At 35.8% G+C, this 24,371-nt stretch overlaps 2 protein-coding genes across 2 annotated transcripts; one reads left to right on the top strand and one right to left on the bottom strand.

Moving 5' to 3' along the window:
• The first annotated feature begins 67 nt into the window (after positions 1-67).
• Positions 68-14,061, top strand: LOC128987161 (O-acyltransferase like protein-like). Its single transcript, XM_054407898.1, has 14 exons — positions 68-166; positions 1,762-1,914; positions 4,035-4,228; positions 4,720-4,934; positions 6,197-6,285; positions 6,791-6,984; positions 7,243-7,403; positions 8,258-8,426; positions 10,022-10,215; positions 10,966-11,092; positions 11,498-11,687; positions 12,190-12,332; positions 13,362-13,470; positions 13,844-14,061. Exons 1-14 carry the CDS (start codon positions 85-87, stop codon positions 13,984-13,986), a joined length of 2,163 nt encoding a protein of 720 aa, XP_054263873.1. The 5' UTR covers positions 68-84; the 3' UTR covers positions 13,987-14,061.
• A 596-nt stretch (positions 14,062-14,657) lies between these two features.
• On the bottom strand, positions 14,658-24,369 carry LOC128983907 (esterase E4-like). The gene is made up of 11 exons (XM_054403167.1): positions 24,264-24,369; positions 23,132-23,299; positions 21,991-22,131; positions 20,741-20,900; positions 19,567-19,752; positions 18,411-18,610; positions 17,693-17,864; positions 17,210-17,370; positions 16,506-16,668; positions 15,507-15,642; positions 14,658-15,027 (listed from the first exon to the last, which is right to left on the bottom strand). Exons 1-11 carry the CDS (start codon positions 24,303-24,305, stop codon positions 14,841-14,843), a joined length of 1,716 nt encoding a protein of 571 aa, XP_054259142.1. The 5' UTR covers positions 24,306-24,369; the 3' UTR covers positions 14,658-14,840.
• Between the last annotated feature and the right edge of the window lie 2 nt (positions 24,370-24,371).

Genomic DNA, 24,371 nt, shown 5'->3' with positions numbered 1-24,371 from the left:
CAACTGATTGAGAAATGGGAAGTGTGATTTGAATTAGATGCAAACTTTCACTGAATTTGTTTACTAGAACAATGAGAGCTGAGAATGTCACTCGTAGCAATGTTGTGGTTGGGTGTGCTTCTGGTAGGGACTGTATCTTCTGGAGTTGAAGCTATTAATGTTACTGGTAAGAGAAAAGAATGTTGTGGGAACATTAGTACATAAGAAATTGTTTAAGCAACATAGATATGTTCTAAATATGATAGAACGTTTTGTTTTTACAAAATAAAAATGTGTGTACCGGTACTTTAACTCTGAGTAATTAAGGGTTTAAGACTTTTCTCTAATCAAAAATAATGTGATGAGGTTGTTATGAAATCATGCTGGCTCTATCTACTTTCAAAAGTGAGGTTTTTAATAAAGTATGTATTCTGATGGCAGTTTTTAAAAATTAAATAAACTTATCAAATTCTTCTAATGCTATTTATTCATTTTAAAGCTTATTAAATATCGTCAGGGTCAAATTCTGTTTGGTAAGATAGTGTATGTACTTATTTACTAAAGGAATTAATCATCTAGATAATTAACTGTTAACATTAACTTTATCTACATATTCTGTTATCCGAGAATTGTGAATCGTGAGTCGGTGGCTCAGTCGGTAGCGCCACGGACCTCGGACCTAAGGCAGTAATGTTGCGGGTTCAGATCCTGTATCTGCGACTAGTTTATCAGTACAGATCCCTTTTACTGTATCGGCAAATGCACTGGGCAAATACAAGGTTAAAGAAGCCACCAAGCTCCTTAAAAAAAACGATACTATCATTATTATTATTTTTGTTACATTGAGTTAAGAACACAGTTTTATGCTTTTGAGCTAAATATGATGTAGACTAGAGTGAGATGCCTTGTGTCATGGTGGAAGGAAAAATACATAGTTGAGCTGTTCCCGTCATATTCTGACGTCACTTGGAATGCAAAAAAAAGATTACCTGATTGTAACTGTCATTTTAGTATGTATTTGTTTTGATTTGATTGTTATTGTTTTTATAATGTTTTCAAAATAGTGGAATGACGTTTTGTGCAGTTGCCGGTTGTAAAAATTATTATCGCAAAACTTAAGACTCCCAAATAAAATATTGTAGATTTCCAGAAAATGATTATCTAAAACGACAGTGGTTATGATCGTGTGGTCGGGTTGGCATTAATGTGAAATCATTATTTATCGTTAAATTGAGTTAAGAACACAGTTTTATGCTTTTGAGCTAAATATGAGGTAGAATAGAGTGAGATGCCTTGTGTAGCTTTGTTACTGACTATGATCAGCTGTTTCATTAAAATGAATTATTAAAACCATTAAATTTGTACTACCCAATTGCTCAAGGATTTTACAATTTTTGCTACAGAATATTACTTTTGATATGTATCGATCATGTCATTAAGAGTGTTAAGCAAGATGTGCATTCGCACGAGAACCCTTTTCCTTGTTGCTTTTGTTATTTTGAACATCTCAACCAGTACTGGTGAGGCGGGGACGCGTTGAAACAGTGTTCCGACTCTGCTTTCCCCAAAGAACCTTGTTGGTAAGTGATATATTTCACGACCTTTGCGAGCCTTTCCACATCGGTAAATTTACGTTTACACAACTAATCTCAACAGTTTACTAGCACTGGATTAATTTAATACCACTAACGTCTAGTGATGGACTCTCAGCGTTCGGAGACTCAAGTCAGTCCACTACTAATCCTTACTAATCGACACAATATTTACCGACTGTTTTTCCAGACCTTGCACCTGCTTCAGAACTCACCCTAAGTGAGGTTCTGTCATGGCTGCCTTCTGCCACAGACTTGCTGCGTAGCACTACAGACGACTGCAGAACACAGAGTCTGCAGTTGCTTCATGCTGCGGAGAAACTTGAACTTCCAGCCTTACAGAGTGAGTTTTATATTTTTTCTCTTTATTTATCAACAGTGTGGATTGAACATGTGACTTTAGTGCAAGTATAGACAAGCCTGTTTTATGGGAATTTCGTGTTAGTTACATTTTGGATGCACTAATGCCAACTAAAATTGCATTCATGATTTAATTTAAGCTACTTTATTTGTGATAGAAAATGTTTGCGATAATCTCTTAAATACCGTTTTTGGTAACTTAATCACTCTTTGGCTTTAATGCCATAGGACAAACAATATAAATCATTTGTATTATTTGGCTGAAATCATGCTAAAATTGGTTAAATGACAAGAAATCAGCAGCAAAAAACAAAGATCAAACGAACGTAATCCATTGCATAACTCTATGACCCTTATAATATAAAGTAGTTTTGTGAAAACACAATTTATCAATAAAACTTTAATATCCCCTTAATGACAAATCACCAAAGCACGGTGTACTTGTACTTTTGCTCAACTATTTTTGGACATCTTACTTTGGTAAAATTAAAATGAAAATTTTATTTTAAAACATTCTTCCATATTGTGCCAAAGCTGGACGTTAAAACACAATTACACCAATTTTAACAATCGTTTGTTTTAATCTTTGTACCCTATTCAGCAACTAGTTTCAACTGAATTCTAAAAGTTAAATATAAACAACTCTGGTAAAATCTGGATTACTCGAGCAGCCAGATGTGGATGGAAGTGTCACAGTGACTTTACGAATGCATCAAAGAGTCAGAGTTATTTTGAGGAAACTGCAGAAACCCTACTTCCTCGTCTCAGGTCTGAGTTTAATTATAACTCTCACGTGCCTCTGACTGTAAACAAAAACATTATGTGACCCAAGATGGTTTCATTTTATGTTTATACGAAATTGAGTAAATATTCATTTTTTTGTATTACATACCACTGAAAGTTTTAAAATTAAAGAAAAATTTGTTAGTTTTTGATATATAAAAACATATTGAACACTGTCTAATCATTTCCTCTTGACAATAGATAATAGATCTCTAATAGATTCTCTTGGTTTATAGATTTGCAGATATATTTTTAAATTGGCTTTTTATGTCATACGCCTAATTCTTTGAAAATGTTCAACGATTTAAATATATTAATATCATAATAATACTTCAATACATTTATTACCTTGTACTATACTTGATATTAGTTATGGTAGTATTGGATATTCCTGGACAGTATGGGTATTATTGGTATTATTTAGATACCATAATCCCAAAATACATTTTAAATCTTTTTAATACTTTTAATATCATTGCTGCAAAGATACAGCAATAGTTTTTTTAATACTTTTCATATTGAATTAATTTAATCTTTTTATACTAAAGTAATTGTTATATCTTCCTGAGTAAAGTTACATAATTTACGTATTATAAAAAACCTAATTTAGTCCATGTTTATTTTTTTAACCTTAAAAATTTAACATATTTTTCAATCACTTTTTACCAAACAAAGTAATGTTTGTCTAGAATATAACAAACAGTTAGCGACGCCCACATAACCCCCGTGGCACTAAGCCACAGAGATATTATTCCAAGTATTGGCCCATCTTCAAGCCAAAAGGGTCAATGTATATTTACTTTCAGGATTGACGGGGAAATTACCACTGGTGCCAAATATGAAGGCTGTAATTTACACTGTTTTCCTGGCATTCTGTAACAGCACAGAGTATTAAATTTATAATAATAATAAATGGGCGAAAGTAGATTTTAGCTCCTTTGCTAGTACTCAAGAATAGTTTAAACGTGTGCAATGAAAAACGTATGAAAATATTAATAAAATAAAGGTTAAATGGTTACAAATATTAAAAATGTTTTTCACTAAGCATGAAAAGTTCTACCAATGCCATTCTTAACCCTTAAAATCATTGTTTGTGCACAATGGTAATACATAATACCCATGTTTGTATCCAAAAGCTTTTCTGTAGCCAATAAGTACTGTTCAAATCTTGTACTTTTTTGCTCACTCCTTCACCTTGCTTAGCTGAATACATTCCACATACAGGTCTAAAACCTATGTGAAGGGGGACGATGCAAGGTTAAACAAGACTGCAAACCTCTTTAACAAATCCAAATATTTAATTACATTTCCTGTTTGCAGTGTTGGACTCCTGGGCAAAGTTCCCTTCAGGGATTCTGCGGGGAAATATCAACCAACTCGGGGATTTTGACGAGTGTATGAATGCGGGAGGCCGCTATTGTTTGATCACCGTAGACCTGAAACTGCCATCGAGGTTGGATGACCTGGACACCCGGCTACACGCACACCACGCATTGACCAGCTCCGTAAACGATGTAGGTTTGTTATTATTATTTTTTATGACTCATCTTCAAATCATAGGATGCTTAGAGGTTGCATCATTATAACTTTGATAAATTTTATTGGTGATTAATAGGATTTGAGCCCTGAACCTCGGGATCAAAGTCCAGTGGTACTAGACCAGCTTGCCTCTGTACACAATGTAGGTAACTGTGTGACTAAATGTACTTCGACCCTAAAATGAGTGTGAGGGTGTCATCGCGTTGTTCATTATAGTGACCTCCGATATGTAAATATCTTCCGTTTGTAAGTATATACTATAGTGATAGTGATAGTGAAACAACTTAAGAAGGCCTTTCTGAAGATGCCACACAAGCTGGCAAAAATTCTCATTCTTATTCTTAGTGTGAAATCAAAATATTATCCCTATACTTTTGGTAAACCTGTAACTCTATGATAGCCACCTAGATATTGAAAGAAACAAAATTGAAAAACTTAACGGAGATAAATTACCTTTCTATTCCAGCCAGGACACAGGTTGCCGAGGTGGTCTATGGTAAACTGGGCTGTGTGTATTCCATCGGCTTGTACATCCAAGCATCTACAGGCAGCTCTTGACAGCTTGTTGGAGAACGGACGAGAACAGAGAGGACTTGTGATCACAGCTCGGGCAGACGCTGAATTATGTCAGGCAAGGGAGGATCCTGCAGTTATGTCTAGATTCACTTCTCTACTGGGATGGTGAGTGCTGCTAGATCATAATCATCATCATCATCATTAGGGTGACCTTACAAGAAAAACAGTTGAGTCAGACATAATGCAAGCAACCTCATATGTAGAGAAATTATCAAAAGACAACGGAGTTGATAACAATGAGAGGGGTAGGGTAGGAGGTGAAGGACGCAGCGACAGTCAGTCTTTTCCTGAACCCGCAGCCATGCAGTCTTTTTTCATAAAAATATTTTACTTTTTGACAACTTCTTAGGAGTGACAGACTCAAGTCTAAGGTATAGGGCTTTGTAATGACACCTTAAGAGTGTCGGATCCGGTCGTCACTCAGTCGACCTAGGATTAGATTGGCAACAAGGTATGTAGCCTCTCGTTAAGTAATTCGGAAGACAACACCTCGAAAACTTCCATCTCTTCATGTGTCCATAGTGTGCCCAAGGTTGATAACTTTTATCGATGTTTTCTTGCCATATGGTTTGAGTCCTTTGAAAGTGGCAGATGACACTTTGATCGCCATTTTGTCGCCACCATGACCAGAATGTCTGTATTTTTTTAATGTGGCTGGGCAGGTGTAGTTATACACTTAAAAGTTCTTATGAATCTGGATTAATTTGTATTGGAAAATAAACATTAAGATTGCCAAAGCTCTTTATACCTCTGCTAAACTCAATAGTATATTACGTTACTAGTCCTGAAAATAAGTGTTTACCGGACGAGTGTGGTCGTTCCCGTGCGAGACGAAGTCGAGTACGGGATTACCATACGAGTCCGGTATACACATTTTGGACGAGTTACGTACGATAGTTTACGCCATACTACTAAATCTGTACGAATCCTTATATATTTCCACCAACTAAAGGACTAAAAATCACTAGCCATAACCTCTAAGAGAGGTTATATTTTTGTTATAACCACTCATTGCCACCCAAATACGGTATAATCAGCTGATTGGTGTCCGGTAAAACTCATTGCAGTACAGTAGTACGCAATGAAACCCCATTTGAATAAGCTGGTGGCAAACAGCTGTTTTCTGGACTAAATCCTTGCGTGGGAAGTTCATCAAATTAATGTAGTGTTGCGTAAAAACGTTTACAGTTTGAGTAAAATACGACCTTAGCTTTGGAAAGGAATGTTTTGTATGGGACAGGAACGTATTGGCCAGGTTAAATTAATTTTGTTTTGCAAATTTCAGCTTTATGGTAATGTGTTATTTCCAAAAGAGAGTAAAATCATTGAACCTCATCAAAAATTGAACCAATTAATTTTTGTTTTAGGAGCTTCTTTATTCTGATTTTTCTCCTCTGCGTGCTTGGGACAGCAGCTGATATGATCAGCTCTAAAACTGGATTTAGTTTACAATCAGGTAATTGTTTATTTCTGTAAGTCAATAACTTGGAATCCTTGTTAGTGATAATAGAACAAATTAGAAATATTGTTAGTAATTATGTTTGGAACACAACACTAATGTTGTAGATTCTGCCTTTCATTTACAGCACTATCCATAAGATAAGTTGAAAATTAAATGAACCGATTCAGCTGTTAAACAATGTTTGAACATTATAATAGTTCTTAACCTAGAATAAATTTCCATGTAATAATTATGTCTATTATTTCTTTTTTATTTTATTGTTTAGACTCTTTGACTGTATTAACTTTTGTTTATTCAATTCTTAGTAAGTTAACATCCAAGTCATTTTTTGGGTGTACTTAAACACTTTCAGCATTTTTTACATCTTTAGTAAGGATCCAAAACCTAATTTCGATCGTGAAATCAACCTTTTGTTAGAAAACAACGATGAAACAAACAATAATGAAAGCAGTTAACTTTACTCTTTCTACTGTTGTTTACAAGTTTTTCCTTTACACAGACAACCTGAGGGAAATTCTAAGAGCGTTCTCGCTCACCCGCAACATCCGTAGTCTTCTGAACACCGAGGCCAGGCAGGATGAGGTTGCAGGTCTGCATGGTGCTAGAGCTCTGAATGCCTTCGGACTGTTGCTCTCTCACAAACAGATGGCACTTATGTTCTTGCCTTACACAAACCGCACAGATCTGGCACAGGCAAGTAGTTTTTAATTTGTGTTATTTTTACAATTAAAATTTGTGTAAAACATTTTACTTTCTCCCCCTATAATATGTGGACAAAGGATTGTATTTGCTCTTTATACATCCACAAACAGACATCACTTTGAAAACCGCAAAACGGATATTACCACGTAAAACCATACTATGTATAGGAGAAAGTAAAAATAAAGGTTATTAAGTCAATCATTGTATACAGACATATAATATATCTTTACTTTTGCAATTCTGTTACAGGTAATAGGAAAATCATGGTCTATGATTGGAAGAACAGCCATTCTGTACACAGACTCATTTATTCTGCTTTCGGGAATTTTGTCTGCGAGATCATTTTTGAGAGAGCTGAGACGAAGCAATTCTCTCAACTTGGTCGATTCTTTAATCTCTCGGTTTTTCAGGTAAACATATCAAAGGCTATTTCAATAAAACCATAGTGAGTTGACTTGACGAATCCAAAAATATTACCAATGATTATTTTGATTACTTTGTACTTTAAATCATAACATGTTAACAGACATTGACAAAAAGTTGTCTATTTTTAGCTTAGTACAAGGGTATCCAACAGCCAATAATAAAAGTGAATGATCAATTTTATCATCTATATAAGATGGGGACGCCACTAATTGCATATTTTAGCCCAAATATGAGTGAAGGATGAGTGGTGCGATCTTGTAGTCTTGTTAGCGACTAAGGCTGACATATTCCTTAGACACAGCTGTTAATTAATAGCCCATACAGCTGATGGCCAATAAGGAACCTACAGTTTATAGTAGAATCCGAACCACATTTTTGCCTTGGTATTAACAAATTTGTCTAATTATCAGGATAGTTGTAGTGCTCACGTTAATCCACACAAGGGAGTATCGCATCCACAGTACATGCCTATAAATATCCACAATTCGTGACCTTCTAGTAGCTGGATTTCAGGACGACGCCACCGTCCCAGCCCAGTGTAGAACAATAATGAGTGTAGAACAGTGAAAAACATTGAGTAACCTTTGTTACTGACTCAGATCAGCTGTTTCTATAGCCAGGACTATTTAAAAAGCCTAATGATCAAGGACAGCTGGGTCCAGTTTTGATCTTCAAAGGTTACTGCCTTTTCCCAAGGCTCATGATTATCACGAGAACACTATTCATTTAGTTATTCAGCATAAGATAGCAAATTAGTTTCTGAAACTGTACAAATAGAAAAGAATTTGTAAATTTAACTGTTTTTCTTTCTAAATTCTAATTTCTAATTCTTCTGCAGGTTGGCTCCAAGCCTGGCAGCACTGATTGTGTTTTGCTCTGCCGTGTTGCCCAGCCTGGGTTCCGGACCAATGTGGGGACTATTGGTCAACAAGTACGCTAGTTTGTGCCATAGCTACTGGTGGCGCAATCTTCTCTTCATACACAACCACTTCCCCTTCACCCAGATGGTGAGTTTAACAAAGCAGAAAGACTTTAATCTTCGGGCTTCCAGTGGTATTGCTAGAAAATAGTTTTCCGTTTCTGCAACAGTACTTTAAATTGTTTTTTTCTATTCTCCCTCCTTCCTTACAGTTAAGCTCAGTTGAAATCCCATTAAGGAAGATATCCTAGTAACAAGTAACATAATCTTATGGTAAACTTCCTCAGTCAAAGTAGACAGAATATTGTCTTCGGTAAATGACATTGCATCATTGAACTTGCAATTTTCCAGTTAAATTGAAATCAGCCTCAAAGATAAATCGCTGCAACACATCCCGAAAGTCTACTATGCCAATTTAACAGTGTATTCATCTCCAAGATTCAAAAGTATTTCCTTATAATAATTTTGAGAAGTTTAAAAAGGATGCACTGTTTTTTTTTTTTTTTTATTGTTGATTGTTACTGGTGCAATTTAATTAGGGGATACTTAAATAATTGAATATGTAACCCAACATATAAGAGATTGGCTTGTACATTAGATTCTCTTTTCTTCTAGACTCTTGTTTGAAGTAGAAAAATCTAACCCTTTCCGAAGTTAATAAAATATTAGTCAACTAGCTACAGTATATGCCAGTAATAAATACAGTATATACATATACCAGTGGCGGTTACAGAGGGGGGGGGGGGGAGATTAGGAGGATGGTTCCCCTCCTAAAATTTGCTTGTTTGTTCCAGTGTTTGACACATGGAAATGCGCGTTTGTTCCAGTATTTGACACATGGAAATGCGTGTTTGTTCCAGTATTTAACACATAGAAATGCTTGTTTGTTCCAGTGTTTGACGCATGGAAATGCTTGTTTGTTCCAGTATTTGACTAATGGAAATGCTTGTTTTTTTCCAGTGTTTGATACATAGAAACGCTTGTTTGTTCCAGTGTTTGACAGATGGGTATGCTGGTTTGTTCAGTTTTTGACACATGGAAATGCTTGTCTGTTCCAGTGTTTGACACATGGAAATGCTTGTTTGTTCCAGTGTTTCACACATGGGAATGCTTGTTTGTTCCAGGATTTCACACATGGGAATGCTGGTTTGTTCCAGTGTTTGACACATGGGAATGCTGGTTTGTTCCAGTGTTCGACACATGGGAATGCTGGTTTGTTCAGTTTTTGACACATGGAAATGCTAGTCTGTTCCAGTGTTTGACACATGGAAATGCTTGTCTGTTCCAGTGTTTGACACATGGAAATGCTTGTCTGTTCCAGTGTTTGACACATGGAAATGCTAGTCTGTTCCAGTGTTTGACACATGGAAATGCTTGTCTGTTCCAGTGTTTGAAACATGGAAATGCTTGTCTGTTCCAGTGTTTGACACATGGAAATGCTTGTCTGTTCCAGTGTTTGACACATGGAAATGCTTGTCTGTTCCAGTGTTTGACACATGGAAATGCTTGTTTGTTCCAGTGTTTCACACATGGGAATGCTGGTTTGTTCAGTTTTTGACACATGGAAATGCTTGTCTGTTCCAGTGTTTGACACATGGAAATGCTTGTTTGTTCCAGTGTTCCACACATGGAAATGCTTGTCTGTTCCAGTGTTTGATACATATAAATTCTTATTTGTTACAGTGTTTGACGCACAGTCACCAGATTGGTATAGACATGCAGTTATTCCTGATGGCTCCATTATTGGTCTATGTTCTGTGGCGACGTCCCTCGCTGGGGTTCCTGATGTTATTGGCAGTTTCCTTCTGGTCTTCTGTTCTCAGATACACTGTCGCTCTTTCTGAAAATCTTGCTACTGTTATCTACTACGGAGTCCCGTGAGTTACGCCCATGTTATGAGAACATATATATTTTTGATTTTGTTATGAGATGGGGACGCAATGAATGTTTTATTTGGAAACTTAATTAGTTGATATAATGCTCGCCTAGTATTTAAAAGGTTTGCTTGTTCAATACTTTAGAAAGTCACAAGCTTTTTGATGGTTTGAAAATGGATCAGGTGTTTTTGATTATTGGGATTTTTAATAAATGCTTTTTCTCTTAATCTTAATAAAAGAACAGCTGATTGCAGTCAGTAACAATAACAATGCTATAATCTCATTAAATTAACACTTGTCCCTCACTCGTCTTCCCTTTAAAATACACACTCTGGTGTGTCGACATTGTGTAACTCAAATCCAACTTATCTATGTAGCTTTGTTACCGACTAAGAACAGCTGTTTTGCTAGCCAAAAAGCTAATGACTTTTTTCAAGATCAAACCGGCAACTTTCAGATTGCTATACAAGCATTACAATAGCTGAACTGGCTAGCGTTGTGGTTATGGATAAATTGTTAATTTTCCAGTAAAAGTTTTGTTACTATAATCTTTCTTATTCATTATTTAGTTCGTTATTAAGTTATGCACTCTTGATTTAATTTAAAATTGTTGCAAATTAAATATTTACAGTACTACTGTATTATCTTTTACTCATCAAGTGAAATAGTTTGATATCTCTCTTTAATCATAATTCTCATTATTACATTTGCTCAAATATTTAAAACTTATAGCTCTTACACCTTCCACAGAATTTCGCAGTTGTTCAAGACAGCAGAGAAGACTTACATTTTGCCGAGTCATCGAGCGACAGTGTACTGCCTCGGAATCGCACTTGGTTACTTCTTCCATCGATACAAAACTTGTAAACTCTCCCATGTATGTATTTACACAATATAATATTGACATTACGAACAACAAAATATTTTTGCTCTCTTAGCTCATTCTTGTCAGGTGAAATCTAATCGACCATCGAAACCTCGGTAGATTATTATTTTTAACAATGACTCTACATTCAACATTGAGTCATGTTTAAATATACAGAATGTTTTGTTCTCCTAGTTCCAGTTCTTTCTAAATACATCTTGCTTGTAAAAACTTTTTCAAGGTTTAGGACAGTTCTAATTTAGTCAATTGTAAGTTATTACCAGCTCTTCGAATTGCCAGAGCATGCCAAGTGTATTCATATGACCAAAACAATAATCCCGCTTACTGGATCGTGAAAATCCCGCAAAGTTGTTATCAATTTTATTTGTTGATAATTAATCCTGTACCTTGTCGCAGACAACGGTGGCTCTAGGCTGGACTATGAGTGCGCTGTTTGCACTCCTCCCCGTGTTCGGACCTCACCACATGTCTTGGCCTAGTTACGTGTACGACCCCCAGGAGGCAGCTCTGTACAACGCCCTCGCACCAATAGTCTGGTCTCTCTTCGTCAGCTGGGCGTTGTTCGCCTCACATTACGGATACGGAGGTAAGATTTGTGGACCGTTATTTAAATTCATCATAATTTAATTGCTTCTTTGGGGTTAAGCGGTGTAATATTGTAGGTAAACATTTTATTTTAACGAGAGAGAACTCACATTAGAAAGATGAATTTTCTAATCTCAAAGATGAGCACTAGCAACACAAAGACTTTAGTTCGGCAAATTTAGTTTTATAGGCGAGCACTGTAACCCTGAAAACAAGAATTCTAATCTTAAAGAGCACTCTTACCTTGAAGACAAGTACTTAAATCTTCTAATTTTGAATAGGAGATGAACATATTTCAGTAGAACGTAGATAATTTGGATGTCAAAAATCCGGATTTGTCTCTAGCAAGAAATCAAATTGGAACAATAAAATCTGATGGTGAAGACGTAGGAAATAAGACTTAAGAAACAGGACTAACACATTCTGAAGCGTTTGTGTCAGCAGAGACACGATCTTGCATGTCACCACAATGAAAGCGAGCTTTACTGATATTTGTTACGCAGGTTGGTTTGGTCAGCTGCTGGGCTGGGGATGGTTTGCTGTGTTCACAAAACTCTCGTACGCAGTCTACCTAACTCAGTTCCCTATATTCTTCTACAATGTCGCTACGACACGTACATCTCAACAGTACTCCTTCTTCACACTGGTAAAACCATTTATAATGAAATCTTTTTTTTATTGTGTTTTTTCAATTCCATAGGTGTTTACGTTGTTTTGTAATAGAATGGTCTAGTTCAAGATCTTGGTCTAATGCCAATTTTTCATCTGATAGTATTGTTAATAGATAACCCAATGCTTATTTAAATTGTTACCAATAGTTATTAGAGAATCAGGTATTGGTGAGACGGTGGCTCAGTCGGTAGCGTCGCGGACGTCAGGCACAAGGCAGCAATGTTGTGGGTTCTGATCCTGGTCACTACTGCAGCATTTTATCAGTACAGTTAACCTTCATACTATACCGGCTCACTTGCTTAGCTGGATACATTCCACGCACGGGCAGTTAGTCTATGTGGACGGGCAAACGCAAGGTTAAAAGAGGCCGCCAATCCTCTTAACTTTATATTTATAAGCGAGCAACATACACACTTTGTAATATAACCGAGACTTTTAAAAAATTCTATGTAAGAATGGATAACAGCTGTTTGTAGTCTTTATTATTGTATTCCATACAGTAATCAATTGTTATACATTTCCATGCAATCTACTTTATGCAAGACAGTTTTAAATCACAACTTTAATTTAAATTAATCAAACTATCCCTATAACTGCAACATTTCCAATATGGATTAACGTCGAGGATGGTGCTGGTCTATCAAGTAGGGTGTGGTACTTCATTCCCCGAGGTCCCAGGTTTAAATCCCACCAAATCACCAATGGATTTTATCTAATGCCGCAACCACTAGGTCTAGCTTGAACTAATCTGAAAAACCATCTCCGACTTGAGTCTAGCGTCCTAGGACAGAAAAAAATGAATTCACGCTACTGCGTCGGTAGTTGCAACAAACCATTTTGCGGTTGTAAATCTATATTAGTTGAATGTTATCAAATGTCTTTTCTCTACTTCTTTTGTCTGCATGGAGCATACTGTATTGATTTAAACTTCTGTAAATTATTTTAATTTTAAACATTGTTTTCTGTAGCAAATTTTAATAAATATTTATTTTTACATCTACAGTTGAACATCACAGAATTTGCTGTTGTTATGTTGGCATCTGTTGTCCTTACTCTTGCGGTGGACTTGCCAGCACAGAATCTAAAGAAAGCATTCTTGCCAAGGATTACAGGTAAAATTATGTTCACTTCTTTGTCAAGAATTTTCGGTCTTTTGGCTCATATTCTACATTTATTGTTATTTTCCTAAGGCTCTAGTCATTATTTATGACCTCGTTCATTTAAATTTATCCATTTTCTTTAGAAAACTTTACAATTGCAGATTTATTCTGGTGCTATCGACTATAAATAAATACCATGAGTAAAGATTTTTGGTTGGATACTAAAATGTTCTAAAATATACCCTCAAAAAGTATATATACTTTTTAAATTCACTTTAACAATAAACATATTTAAGATTCATAAGAATTGCAGTGTTTTGGTAGTTTTTAATTTGTTATGTAGAGAAAACCCTTTCATTTGTTATGGAATTTGTCAATTTTCCAGCATCAGCATCAAGTACTGCCAAAGATGTGGACACATTGAAAAATCTCCTGAAGAAGACTGAAGATATGATTGTACAAAGAGATCAAGAGTTCACAAAGAATACTCAGGAAATTAAAGAAAGAAGAAGACTTCCAGGACTGTAGTTGTATATGTATTAGTAATAGTAAACTAAAATTTGTAAATATAACACATTTTATATTTTTTATTTATCATGAGAATGATGTCTTCTTTTTTGTGCAATTTTTAAAGTCATTACTGGTACTTATTTCACGACAGATTGTAAGAATAAACAAATGAAGGTTTTTGTCAGAACGATCTGTTCTAGTATAAATGGTCAGTTGGTGGCTTAGTTGGGAGTGTCACGGACTTTGGACCCAAGGCAGCATTATCATGGGTTCGGATCCTGGTCACTGTCGTAAAAATTGTGTTAGTACAGTTCACCTTCATACTGTACGGGCTCACCCCTTGCTATGCTGGATACATTCCACGCACGGGCAGTTAGTCTTAGTGGGCGGGCAAATGCAAGGTTAAAAGAGGCCGCCAACCTCTTAAAAAAATCAACTACAACGGATTGTCTAAACAATGAAATAAGTACAGTAACTTAAAAATTGTTAAAGTGTTGTCTGACAGAATTCATGTTTTTTTAATGATCTCTTTAGTAAAACCAAGTTAATTCGGACCCTACAAGGGTAAATTGCCTAGGCACACCATCGACTCTACAACTCATGGAATTTGGAAATCCATCTTATCTATGTAACGATGGAGAAGAGCCGATTTCATTATTGCATGTTAAAATCAAATAAAAACCAAGAACTTTCTAAATATTTGTTTTTATTTTCATTTTCATAAAATTTTAAAGTTGATTGTTATTTTTATGTCTTAAACATAGGTAACAATACAGATTGTCTTCGAAGACATCTGACTTAAAAACAGAAACAAAGTCTCGCAACTGTAAAACATTTAACGTAGCAATTAATGAACAAAAATTGACAAAAACTTAGCTAGAGCCAGGACGTTTCTGTGTGTCCGCCCACAACAAAGTGTCCCAGAGTTCCATCCGTGTTTTTTCCATGCGAGTGTTCTTCATCGCCAATGGATTGTTGATCTCCAAGTAATTCTTCCAACTGGAACCTTCCGCTACTGCAGGCTCCCACTTCACTTCTAGGCCTTCCTTGTTTGGGTTACTGTAAACAGAAAAATATTGGTCACGTTAAAAAAAATACGCTGTGATTTAAGAAATTACAGTCATACGATGATGATGTTTTGTTAAACTATTGACCCCAAATAACTTTTTTCTATTTAAATATTTGTTCAGATTATGTCCTTTTATGTCTTCTATCATACATGTACTTGAACACAATATGTCCGTATTTAACCAAAATAAAAAAAATATGTATCTTCCTATATGAAAAGAAGCAAAACAAATGTTGTGTTCAATCCCTATTAAAGTAAACGTTCCACCCGAGCTGGACACGGTTTATTTAAGGCGAGCCTACAACCGGTAAGCCACACATTATAAAGCTCAATAAAGATTGCACATGTACGGAATTCAAACATGTGCATCTAGAAAGACCTGAACGATACACCCGACAGTGCAACAGGTTAAAACGTGATAAATATTCTCCTTGTACCCTTACAAACCACCAATACAGAAAGAACTTACCCTGTCTCAGCAAAATGTCTCCAAATTCCAGTTATTGTCGAGGTCATTTTTTCGTCCGTACTTCCCGGGCTTATCTTCGGTGTGTCAGGCAAAGTACACTTGAACATGTAGCCCCAATCGTCTGCATGGCTAACCCCTGCCAACAAGATCAAATGTTGATAGTGACTATGATCAACCATGTACAGATTTAAAATGAGTAGGCAACTCTTTCTAAATCAGCTAATTCATAGTGCACACAAAAGTCATGTAAAGCTGGTTTTACCAGGGGCAAAAGTGGAACGCAGAGTGCGGAGAAGCAATTTTCTGCTTGTTCAGTGGCGGTGCTTTCCACTTCTAGGAAAACAGTACCGTTAAATTAACTAAGACAGACTCTAGGAAATCCCAGCTTTACAGCATTAATTTTCAACTAGAATGCCTTATAGGTTCTAAATAATTCGCAAATTATTTGAGTATCAATTATGGAAAAGCTTCGCTGTGGAAAATAGTTTAGTGAAGAGGAATCATATAAATTGAGAGGAGATAACAGACTCTACTAATCCTATAAGTACATATGAATAAGTATGACCTAGTATGGTATCATACACTTTTTGGTTGTTGATCCATAACAAATTAATTGTGTCAGCGCAGTAGAGTTTTTATCAAAAGAAAACTAATCATATGCTACGTATATTTTGTTTCGTGTCCCACCTTCACACCCTAGGACTCTAATTCTAGCCCACAACTGTTTACACATTACTTAAGGCTAGGTCTAGAGGGTCATTATCACCTAGATAAAAGCATTAGGCGATTGACAAGATTTGAACCCGAGACCTTGGGACCAAAGCCCAGAATAAACGCATATGTTTTGTGAACCAATTGGTTTACAAGTTTTCATCGGATAAAATTGAATCTGTGCAAAAATTTATCTTTCTGATTTGGTTCACACAATAATGAATCAGAATGCCCGTTTACAAACTACTTTTCTATCTTGACGAATACATAGCTAAGCCGATTTATTACCTTTGAGCTTCGCCTGAGGATACTTCTGGCGGAGATGCTGTGTTAAAAGTCCTTGACCTCCTTCGTAGGTCAGATGGTAGCAGAAGATGGGTGATTTGGCACTAACAACGTGATAACGAACTGCCTCGTCTATTCCCAAGTAGAAGAAAATGTCCCCGTAGAACTGAAATGATATTTTACAAAATCACAACAAATTTTCACAAAGTTTTAACTTATTTAGGAATAATTTAACTAATTACAGCACAAGACCAAGATGTGAGATCAAACACTAGAATGAAATAAGAAAAGTTCTTACTAGGCCCTAGACATATCACACTTTCTAAAATACAGAGAGAAATATTTAAATGGTGTTAGAAATAATTATGAAGCGAGGATTTAAAGCTTTGACAGACTAAATAAATGGGAAAATGATTTCCATAAATTGTGTGACTACCTGGTAAGCTATCCCTCATTTTCATTCTATACATTGTCATTTCACACATTTTTAAAATCATTTTGGTACTTTGAATTCTTCTGAACAGTGTTATCACAAATGTAGACAGTTTTCACAGGTTTAAACAATTGTATATAAAATTAGCATATTTTTGGCTCTCTCACCACCAAAGTAGAATGATTTTGGTCGCCCTTTGACTTTGAATAGTACAGTAAATTACGAAAAGGTCTATTTTCTTGTAAAATGTGTTCTTAGTCTAGAAACAACTTACGTCCAAAGTTTCATCAAGAGTGTCCCAGTTGATCGGTTTGTCGCCGTAGAAGTGTTTCCTAAGTTTGTCCGGAGCCCATTGAGGCAGGCCGAGGTCCCATGGGACAATGTTGTTGAAATTTTGGTCGACCAACTTGAAAAAGTCGTCTGTGAAGTTAACCTCTGAAAAAAGATTGTGGATGATAACCGAGCAACAAATGTCCAATAAATTTTCAAAGTTCAAAGTTGTTGGTATTTTGTGCTTTAGAGGTAGGAATTAACTTTGACACATTCTGCGAGGGGCTAATTCCACTATTTTCTTTTTTTATAAATTAGCTACAGCCAGTCCATATAGAGGGGACGAGATCTTCAATAACTACATAATATGTAAAAAATAAAAATAGCATTGAAACACAAAGTTTCACAAAAAAGTAAAGGAATTAGATATTTAACAGTCTGCCGCACTTATAACTGAGACAAACAGTAAACCAAATAAACGAGTTACCGTTCATGATGAGCATTCCCTCCTTGCTGTTAGCTCCGCTGATGACGGGTACGGGGGCGATGTCCCCCCGCTGCATTATGGCCCGAGGATGCTCCGTCAAGAACCGCTGTCCTTCCCCGCCTGCCACCTCTACAGACGGCACAAACGGGAACATTCGCATGTCCAGCTTATCCTGGATGAACCAATGAAAGGTGTGAGAAAGTTTCCACATGTGTCTCGCAATGTCTGACTTGTGTACTAACAGGATATTTATTGAGCTATTCCTTGCACTGCTTCTTTTTTATAACAAGTCGGTTTTTGTATTTTTTATTATTTTTGAAGTACTGTAGCACAAAAGTCCAAACCATTTACAACAATTGATTTTACTCCTGAATTGTTGAAAATAAAGATGAACCAACTTTCGACGAAACATAACTGAAAGGGCAATTTATTGCAAGCAATAACACATTTTACGATACATTAACGAGCACAGTAACAAAAACTAAGGGAGTAAGTAGAATTTTACACACACACACACACTCACTCAGTGGCTAATGGGTATAAATGTTCTGTTAAAGTTTTTAACAAAACAATTTTCAACACCGTTGGCTCATATAAATGGAATGACTAAATTATAATCCAGATGTAAAACACAAGATTTTCAAAGCTATCTCTCATCACAATTTATTTTACCATAAAAAAAACAATTATCACATTTACCATTAAAACCTCACAATACCTGTTCAGTCATAACGTCATATTGTATCTTGACCATTTCCAGGGCCGGAAGACCTCGCAGAAACTCTAAGAGTTTGTGTGGATCAGATGTAGACATACCCAACCTCTTGCCGATATCAAAAGAATTTTCCAGTGCTTTGAAACTATGAGCCCAAGTGCAAAGACTGGACCCAGACTGTAGAATTCCTCCGTGAATCAAATCTAAAAATTGCAACAAGCCTTTTTACAACCAAACAAGGCATAACAACAAACCCGTACACAATCTTGGTTGGTGCTGGACAATGTTAAAATGAACACAAGGATAAGGATCTTATAGTTTATTTTTGTGTACGGAACTAATTTAAAAAAGAAATTGGTCATCAAAAGTATTTTTGTCTTCAATACATGTAGGTATCAGGAAATATAGGAGGAAAAAACAATAATCAATGAAATCAAAATGTACTTCATTAATCCATATCAGGAACAAGTGATCTTTTCAAAAGCTATAGAAGCGTCAAAGGAGGTTAATGATTAAATCTATGTTAAATCATGAACTTTTCATAAGAAGTCTCAGGCTGGAAAAAGTATGCTTGACATTTTGCGATTAAGTTGGGTTCACACAATGTAACAGTAAGTTTTGAGTAAAAAAAGAAGGAAATAGGAATTTGTCATAATACTTACACACATATACTGTTCTTCCCCTAGTTCTCAAAATGGTATTTCTTTGTATTAAAAATTATTTTTTTAATCAGGCTAACCTGCTGTTCGACCTATCCACTATAAAAATTTACTGGGTTGAGGGTAGAAGGTTTTACAAACAAGACTGTGTTTGTGCTTAAAAGAGAAATTTACTCAATCATGACTTCCTATCGGTAATTTCATCAATATTGTCACAACGATTTCTCTACCCAACTTCCAGCTGTGAAGGTAGGATAAATATCAATTGAAAAACATGCAAGAAAATCCTTGTCTCGGTTATTCTCTGGGAAGCTGGGTTGTAGTGCTCGCCTTCAAATCTGAAGGTCGCTGGTTCACTTCTGTGAGATCGTTTCTGAACACAGATGGCATTTGTCATTAATGCTATCCAACAAAAGGTTTACGTTAGTAACGAGACCAGGGTTTGGACCGTTCCCTTGCAACGTAGAAACACAAATAAACTTTTTAAATCTAGCAATCACCTCTAGACATTGGAGACAGCAGGTGGTAATGTACTGAGGCCGATCCCGCGCTTTCACCAAACATGGTCACCTTTTTCGGGTCTCCTCCAAACTGAGCGATGTTCCGTTGTACCCACTTCAACACCATGACTTGGTCCTTCAGCCCTGCGTTACCAGAAGCTTCTGGGATACCCAGCGACAGGAACCCTGGAAAATCATTTGTTTGTCAAGTTCGGTGTTAGTATACATTTACCAGTTTAGTATGACAGATTTAGTTTGGGAATATAACATGAGATAGAGGAAGGGACCTGGGTTTTTAGGCTTTTAGGGTTTTTTTGTAGGATAGCAGTAGCAGGCGTACATGAATGGAAAAGAATATATGGCGAAGGAAACAGTTTGCTAATTTTTCGTGTATAAGATTTTCTGTGTCTTGGGCTGGATAGGACCCTTCCCCATTCAGGTTTACAGGTTTACTATTCACACAAAAATTCTGAAAATAGGTATGATACAGTCATCTTCAACAATGACAATACAGGGTTTTTTTTTGTCCTAGGATGCTAGGCACGAGCTTGGAATTATTTTTCTCATTACTTCAGGCTAGACCTAGGGGTTACGGCAATATAAAAGATAAAATCCATTGGTGATTTGGCGGGATTTAAACCCGGGACCCCAGGAACCGGAGTCCCGCACTCTAACCACTAGACCAGCTCGCTTCCCCACTATTGTAGGTAGTGATGCATTGAGTTACACAGGGTGTCCCGTAAGTAAACAGCCATACTTCAGGCTTAAACTGGCAAAAGAAACAAAAACACTTTACTTATTCATGCCTTCTTTGTACAAAAGCACTGCCCGTGACAGTAAAATATTCTAATGTTGTGTGTATAGTGTACGGTGTTTCTTGTACCAGATCTGTCTCTTTCTTATTAGCAAGCCTGCTATCATCACACAAATTTCTAAAAAGCAAACATTGCTCAGACAATAATAGGTTTTACCTCCGTCAAATAGTCCAATGATTACTATTGCTCATCAGCTTACATGTTTCGTTGCAAAGAAAACATTTTCAACGCTAGCAACTCATAAAAAACACAATTAAAACACAGACGATACAAACACAAAAACGTTGTTGGTTCATCGTAGAAGGCCTCTACAAAGTATTGTTTTGCGAGCATTTTCTATAATTTTCACATTCACTCACCCAACACGCCGACCCTGTAGTTGCAAGTAACGATGACGACGTCTTGTGCCATCCAGTAGTCTGGGTCGTGAACGTCGGTGTTGCCACTGCCGAAGGTGAAGCCGCCACCGTGGATCCACACCATGGCCGGCATCAGCGGCTCATCTGCGCTTTTGGGTAGCTAACCAGATACAAAAGGAAAAACTTACAAAAATGATAGAGGAAGTTTCATATTCTTAACCCCCGCTGCCTGTGTTGTTTTCAGCTTGTCTTTTTTACGTTAACAAGCTGATTTGACCACAGTCAAAAGTTTATTTGCTTACACCCACAACACCTCTCAAACACTATAAAGTTTTACAGAAATTACAATGCAACAATCTCTGGCAAAAAAATATTTCCTTCATTAAAATACACTAATTACAGTTCATTTTGTTTCAAAAGGTGAATTAAAAACCCTACACATTGACTCTCTATTACAGTTAACTCTCTTTCATTCTATGATCCATTTTCAGACTTCGGATGGTTTGAATAACCAGAGTATGACATTCACTCAATGTAGACAGAAATTGTCCACACCATCTTAAATAACTTGTTTATCGCAGTTCAGTAAATGTACTTTAGGTTTTCTTCCATATTCTATTATTTTTTTGTACTCTAGTCCATTATTTTGCACACAAAATGTGTGGTTGTGAAACCAATTAACTCATTTTTGAGGCAAACTTGCATTATTAAACTAGCAGATTTATTAAAATTCCTTCTGTTGAAATTACTTTTTTAGGTAAGGTTAGGTTATGTACCATTGTTGTACAATCATTTCCGATTACAGCAAAACGCGACAATTTGTGGACCCAGAGGTTATCGAGTTATCTAGAACATTGAAATTTTTAATGGGTTTTGATTAATTAACTTTTTTACCAAAAGATACAACAAATGAATGTAATAGGTAGCAGGAAATTTTACTGTAAAATAGAGAAATTCTTGGACTTGAAAAGTCAAACACAATAGTAAGACAAAGCCAGCTAGACTGCACCGTCAGCTGTTGGTCTATCAGCTGTTGACTGTCGAGTTACTGGATGTTGAGTTAATGAGGTTTTACTGTACCATATTTTCCTGCCTGAATGTTAGAAAAATTGGTACAAATAATAACATTAGAACTTATTTTTGTGCAGTAACTTGATAACTCAACACTTTCTCAGTTCCTCATGTTCTGGTTTGGATAATTTCTCCATGGTGCTTGATTGAGGAGTCTATTTAGATTGTTATGTACTTACTCGAGGAGTGAAGACGTTTAATGCCAAACAGTTGTCCTCCTCGCCCAATACCAAATGCAGCAAGATGTGGTTCTGAGGACACATTGGAGCTTCCTTGAGCGCGTCTCGCACTCCGGTCCATGGTTTTACTGGCTCGGGGTCCTGCCACGATTCAATTTTTCAATTAGGCTATTCGTTTCAACTTTTTAAATTGGTATATTTAATGAGACGTAGATCTTGCACTGTTGACCCAGCTACTTTCCTGGTCCACCATTTAGGTAGATAGCCTCAACTTAATCTGAGACAGGGTACTTATACCTAAAACCTGGTTATAGTTTTGTACGAAAAAATCAAAGTTTACACCTTAATTTTCTCTTGATTTTGATTTTACTGCAAATACCCATGCGTTAACATTGTAACATTGCTTTTGGTGCTAAAACAAGTCAAGAATTATATTTATTAAGTATCAAGTGAAACAAGTAGTCGAGTAGACTCCATCCTTACCTATGTAATACGAGAAGGTGATTTCTATGAAACATTACTCATCCATTAATAATGGACGGATTTTTACAAAGGATGTGTCAAAATTAAGTATTTTTTGTGTATATGCCCCCCTTCAAAAATTCATGTAATAAAAGTCCTCTGGCTTTGCCCCACAGGCCATCAAAATCCCAATGTATCTCTTATGAAGAAAATTTACCAACCCAGCTGTTATGCTTCGTTCTGCTATTTTTGTAAATTTGTTTATTATGAAGATTTGTTTCTTGGTTCAATGTGGTCAATGAATTAGATTTTTGGTCGCTAGTTATACGTAATTACGCTAATTATACAATACGTTGCTAGACGATTCTCCCGAGTCAAGAGCGCTGAATATGCTTGGGATAAGGTCAGATTATTTCTCTGAGTTGTCACCACATTCTACTCGAATAGGCTACATACTAGACTCGTCACTAACTGCTTTGAAATAAATAATAATCTTAGTAAAATAATAATGTACAGATACAATATAGCATGATAACATCAAGTAAAAACTGAAAATGAATGTGTATGTGTCTGCAATTATTAGTTCCTTCATACATTGAAATAATAATGGTGAAATGAACATAAAAAGGAATTCTAGGATAGACAATAAGTGCAAACATAGTTAAAATCAAATACCTACATTAAAGCGTAGTTTCCCAACAGGCGGCTGAGCATAAGGAATTCCTTGAAATGCAAAATATTTTTTCTTTTGAAAAGATGTTGCAGTGACTTCTCTCCCTCGGAGCTGGCCTTCTTCTATCGTCACAACGGGATTTGACGACGTTCCTCTAATTGAGAAATGGGTCTTCTGAAAAAAGGACTTGAATTTTTGCAGTTGTAAGTTTGCATGTTGTAACATAAATTTAAATTTCTTTTCAACAGTCAAGTGACTATCTAAAAAATATCTTAAGCAACTTGATAAGAAAAGAACTAAAATGTTTACAAAGGAATAACGTTGACCAAAATTACTGGTCGAATTGGTAATACATATTCAAACAACGTAATTGGTATACACAAATTCATAGCTTTTTCTACCACAACAATTAACTTAACAACATGTTAATTTTGTAAGATAGTGTAAACAACTTTAACAACAGTTTGGGATTACTTTGAATTTATTATCTCTTATATTGTCAGGGTTAATGCTTGGTAATTTTTTGTTTTTGGTCTTTAATAAACTAGCCTAATAGATTATTGGGACCCAAAATTTATGGGAATTTTGCTTGCTAAAAACCCCATAAATGAGACAAACTTTATGTTAGTATAGTGTCAAAATATTCATCTCTGTTGAAAATTAATGTGATTTTATCTATGATTATTAGCTAAATTGTAACATTATGAAACGATTTTCATGTAAAATTTACACTTTAAGGCTGCACTTTAGTAGGCTATCTGTCTTACATTCATTGGAATGAAAAATATCAATACATATAGATTATTAAATATATTAATTATTTCATTTGGTTAGTTGGGTTAGGTTAACTAACTAAACCTGATACATCGAATGAAATAATCGATATATCGATCAATATATTCATTCGAATGAGTGTAGGAAAGACACTAAAGTGCAGCCCAATTTAAGTCTACTCGTGTTAGTAGCCAACACAAATTGTATACCGCACAAAGAGGTCTAATAGAAATATTGAAAAATAAAGTATAATTTCAAACAAGATTTGGTGGGAATGTCACAACTGCTAATTTCATTGTTGAAGTTTATTAGAAAAACAGGAAATCTACTAAAATTCCTTAAGAGCTAACACTAATAAACTTACAGCATTTTTTATAACCTTAGTTAGTCTTAGTAATTTCAACATTTTTCAAGATAAAAATAACAGAATATAGTTCAACTCACAAATAAAAGTAAATCAAAACCAATGACA

This window comes from Macrosteles quadrilineatus, unplaced genomic scaffold (genome assembly GCF_028750875.1).
Source record: "Macrosteles quadrilineatus isolate MER2022 unplaced genomic scaffold, UCM_ALF_1.0 Scaffold_2__2_contigs__length_208266976, whole genome shotgun sequence".
Lineage (NCBI taxonomy): Eukaryota > Metazoa > Arthropoda > Insecta > Hemiptera > Cicadellidae > Macrosteles > Macrosteles quadrilineatus.
This window is presented reverse-complemented; position numbering and strand designations above follow the sequence as displayed.